Source organism: Penaeus chinensis, chromosome 10 (assembly GCF_019202785.1).
Source record: "Penaeus chinensis breed Huanghai No. 1 chromosome 10, ASM1920278v2, whole genome shotgun sequence".
In the NCBI taxonomy this organism is placed as follows: Eukaryota; Metazoa; Arthropoda; class Malacostraca; order Decapoda; family Penaeidae; genus Penaeus; species Penaeus chinensis.
The window spans coordinates 6,426,518-6,431,264 of NC_061828.1; the positions used below are offsets into that span (position 1 = coordinate 6,426,518).

The 4,747-nt window shown below is 37.0% G+C and overlaps 1 protein-coding gene across 2 annotated transcripts in view; it reads left to right on the top strand.

Moving 5' to 3' along the window:
* The window catches only part of LOC125029465 (diphthine--ammonia ligase-like), a 17,636-nt gene extending 13,511 nt beyond the window's left edge, over positions 1 to 4,125 (top strand). For both annotated transcript variants that reach the window (XM_047619354.1, XM_047619355.1), the window contains 5 exons: positions 527 to 703; positions 925 to 1,086; positions 1,797 to 1,962; positions 2,380 to 2,475; positions 2,695 to 4,125. In XM_047619354.1, coding sequence (XP_047475310.1) covers positions 527 to 703; positions 925 to 1,086; positions 1,797 to 1,962; positions 2,380 to 2,475; positions 2,695 to 2,945 — 852 coding nt within the window. In that variant the 3' untranslated portion in view covers positions 2,946 to 4,125. The remainder of the gene's footprint in view (positions 1 to 526; positions 704 to 924; positions 1,087 to 1,796; positions 1,963 to 2,379; positions 2,476 to 2,694) is intronic.
* Positions 4,126 to 4,747: the final 622 nt, after the last annotated feature.

Consider the following 4,747-nt stretch of genomic DNA (forward strand, 5'->3'; position numbering starts at 1 on the left):
CTTCTGAGGCACAAAAATGTAACTTTTATCATAAAAGAGGTATCATGTGGGTAAGAATAATAAAACTAACTTGAACTTATTGGTCTTGGATTAATGATTATGGCTGTTTAACATATGCAGTAAATGTAAAAGTTCTGTGTAGAAATACAGACAATGTAAGAAACCAAAAAGGATAATTATGTTATCAGAATAAGAGTAAAATACAAATTTACTACTACCAAAATTAGGGAAGAATTGCAATTTTTGACTTTTTCGTGCTGGAAGTTCCTTTGAAGTGGCTATACTTTTTTGCATTTAACATTTTAGATAAATGTTCAAATAACATTACAAAACAAGATGTGTATAGTTATCTTTACACATTTTATATCTATTTCTACCTTGAATGTATATTCATTTACAAATTGAAAACAATCGGCACAAAAATAATTAACTACAGAGGAGACGTTTGTGACAGCAAACAGCCTTGTATGCATTCCTGCCGACATTGTCATATTGGTGCTGCTCCTGATCAAAAACTGTTTTTTAGGTCCCTCTCTCAAATAATGTACAAGTACAACTAGATGTTTCTGGATGGAAACAAAGCCACGTAACAACGGACAAGGAGCCAGAGAAGATACAACCTACCTCACGATCCACAATGCATGTTCAGGGCATCTCACACTGGGCGCCTGCTAACATTGGACCATATAGCCAAGCTGTGAAGGTGAGTTGTCCTTTGCCACCTGGATGCTTCTTATAATATGATAGGATATTGTGTTGTTTTGTTTATTTAGTCTTTGCCCTGTGTTTTGTCATTTTCAAGATTTGTAAAATAGCTGTTATTATTTATTAATTTCAAGTTCGATTTTATAGAGATTAGAATCACATTGTTTATTTTATTTTCCTAATTTGGTATGTAAGCCTTACATCCAAGTCCTTTCTCAGGTTGGTAGTGTAGTGGTGGTGGCTGGGATGATTGGCTTGGTGCCTGGCACGCTTCAAGTTGTAAATGGTGGTGTTGAAGTGGAAGCACGACTTGCCCTGCGTCATGTGTCCAGAGTCATTTCTGCAATTGCTCCCTCGACTGATATAAGAGCTGTAGTGCAGGTAAGTTGGAGTGTGATTGATATACTTGTGTAGCAATCCTGAATTTGTTTTGTCATTTGTAAGTGGATTATTTTCATATTTAGAAATTTGAAATGTGTGTGAAAGGATGCAGCAGACGCAACAAAAAGGAACTCAATTAAATGATGCATATATTATTTCCTCTCCCTCTCCCTCTCCTCTCCCTCTCCCTCCCATTCTCTACCTTTTCTTCTTTCCCTCACCTCCTCCCTTCCTTCCTCTTTCTCTCTTCATTTTTCTCTCTCTCCCTCTTCCTTTCCCTCCTGCCCACCTCTCCCTCTTCCTCTCATTTCTTTCTCCCTACTCTCCCCTCTCTCTCCCTTTTCCTTTCCCTTTCCCTTTCCCTTTCCCTTTCCCTTTCCCTTTCCCTTTCCCTTTCCCTTCCCTTTCCCTTTCCCTTTCCCTTTCCCTTACTCCTCCTTCTCCCTTACTCCTCCCTCTCCCTTACTCCTCCCTCTCCTTACTCCTCCTCTCCCTTACTCCTCCCTCTCCCTTACTCCTCCCTCTCCTTTACTCCTCCCTCTCCCTTACTCCTCCCTCTCCCTTACTCCTCCCTCTCCCTTACTCCTCCCTCTCCCTTACTCCTCCCTCTCCCTTACTCCTCCCTCTCCCTCTCCCTCTCCCTCTCCCTCTCCCTCTCCCTCTCCCTCTCTCACTGTATACATAGTAAAATTCTCTTACCTCTTTTGCAGGGAGTGTGCTATGTAACAAAACTTTCAGATATAGGTGTGGCCAGACGCATGATGGCTCGACTTAGTGAGTCACAGATTTCAACCTATGTCGTGGTGCCTGCTTTGCCAAGGGCTGCCCTGGTTGAGTGGCAGACATGGGGCTGTGTAGAAAACGATAAATTTGAATGTAAGTATTCGAGTGGGAATATTTTGTTATATAAGTTTTTTCTGTTTATATCTGTTGTCTGGCTGTAGTAACATTTAAATTGTGCAGCATGTGTTAGAACAACTGATGATTTGGTGGTGTTTTGTGAAGATGTCTTGTGTAAATATTTTGGTGTGTGTTCCTTACAGACTTTGAATATAAAACTGGTATCATGTGCAAGGTGACCTCATGCTTCTTTTAGTCGTTTATAAAAGGTGGTCATGGTGGTTTAAATTGTTACTATTTATATATGAACATTTATTAATTTAGTAAGGTAATGTAAGAAGAAACTACTAAGAATGCCTAAGGAGCAGGACACTTCTTTCTTTTAGTATATTTTTTTCATCCCTTGTTTTACAGGAATTGTAGTTAATTTTTCTTTACTAATTTGATTTACAGATGAAGAAAAGGGCTATACAAGAGGAAATGTAAGTGTACGGTTAAGACGACGCTGGTACCATGATAACTCCATGTGTGCTGTCAATACTAATGCTAGTAAGTGGATATAGGGTTGTTTTTTAATTTTTTTTAAATTGACATTGTGCAGTTTAGTTAAAGTTAGCATGGGATGTAAATGATCTGAGTTTGTGCACTTAGAGGTAAAGGAAATTTATTTGTGGTTGTGCAATATTGTTGTTGTTACTATTAATTTCTTTTTTTTAGTTAATTAGTATCATTTTTAAAAACGTATTCCCTAATCTTTATTATCCTCAGGTTGTTTATCCCCCGAGGACTTGAGTTGTGACATGTTAGAAGAAATTATCCAGTATACGATTACCAGAGCTGATGCCAGAATGCCCATGGGACTAACCTTTTATTACCGCTGTGGAAGTATATCTCGGACGCTCCTTCAGCAGGCCATTGTCCAGGCAGTCCCAGAGGGGGTGGCTACACTGTCGCTTGTACCTGTGTTGGCAGTTGAGGATGCACACACTTTGCTAACAGTCTCGGCCATGCGTTACTGATTTTGGAATGTGATAGGCTGTGGAAATCTATGGCTCATAGAAGCCTGACTACGATTGGATTTATTTATAGACATAATACAGTGTAAAAATGTGTACATGTCACCAGTGGTGATACTGCTGATGAAAACAATGCATTTTGATGAGATTTTCTGTCAAGTATTTTTAGAAATCATATGACCTACATTTGTAACTGTATTGTCTTGGAGGATGTAACCACAGAGCAGATTATATGTGCCAGATCCTTTGTTCATTGGTTGTGGTCATGAACCATGGTGACACTACACATGTGATCAAATACCGTGGAAGATTTGGAAGATCACGTAAATAGTAATCTTTTCTAGTTGTTGACAAGTTTTATTTATTATTTTAAATTCTAGTCTGGATTTCCAACAGCTGATCAGTGCAATTTTTGAATATTGTTCTTGCATTAACCTATGATTTGAATATGTTTTTGTGGGGCTCATGATATTTTTACAGTTAATTGCTCAATGGTTTCATATGATTAATTCAGTGATCCCCATGATTTATCAAGCAAGATTGCATTGACTCTGTACATAGAATTGTGTGGGTGTTGTCCCAGGTTCTATTTTGTCATGGATAAGTAGCAAGTGATGCAAATGTTGAGCTCAGTGTACTAAATTAGTGATGGGTATTGTACTTACCTGTTTTTTTTTTCTTCTTTTTTTTTTTACTTGCTATTAGCAATACATGAGAATGAGGTAGAAAGGATTTTCAACTTTTTATTTTTTTCTCTCCTTCTGCTTTTTCAGAATGAAATCTTGCCATTTGTATATTGCTTCAGCATAGCTACTTTTCATCAATTGACGTGGAAAGATAAACTAATATTCTGAGTTCAGTTTTGTTGAACTTACCTGCTATGTGTCTGCAGTTGGGATCAATATAAGGCATGTGGAATAGGAAATGCTTTCTTTCTCTCTTCCAGTCTATCTTTTCTTTTTGTCTCTTTCCTTTTCTTTTTTTTTTTTGAAAGCTCAGGTCATCATGTCTTCATAATCATTCCCATCATTACTTATATCATCACTATGAATATTCATGAAATTTCACTGCCATTATTCATACAAAATCTGAAATTCAATTTTTATGAAGCTTTTCATATTTGCATTTTTAGTGAAACTGAATGTATAATCTTTGAGATGCCAAATTATATAATTATATCAAGTGCCATGTATGATTTTCCCCTTTGCAAAAATGATTCCTGTCATACTATTGTGGTGGTTGATTCAAGAAGCTTTGATCAATAATATAATGATGCTTATCAAATGGATAAACGGAGAGGAACAATATGAAATGGATAAGACGTTGTTCTGATTACTGTGGCTTTGATGGTACTGTCAGAAAGAAGTATTATTACCCTGTACACCAACCAGTATGAAAAAACTGTGTTGTGGAATTGCAAAGCAAGCCAGTTAATGCCATGATCCTATGAATATAGGTTTTGCAATACGGTAGCATTATCATGTATGTCCTGGAGTCATTAAAGATTAGTAAAAACAAGAAAGTATAGCTCAGTGTAATTAAGAACTGAGAGATGGCTCCGACAGAGGATACATTTTTGTTAAAGTTTATATTTCCAGCAGTTGTTTAGAGTCCAGAAAGAGGTGGATATATGTTGAAGTTCAAGAGAACAGTGTTTTAGAAAGACTATTTAATAGTTTATTTATATAAATATCTATACATATTTATGCCCTATTTTGGAGAGGGTATAAAATAAAGGCTGTATCAAAGGGATGAATCTTTCCTACAATCACTATTTTCTTTGTTTCCATGCTTATCCATCCTGG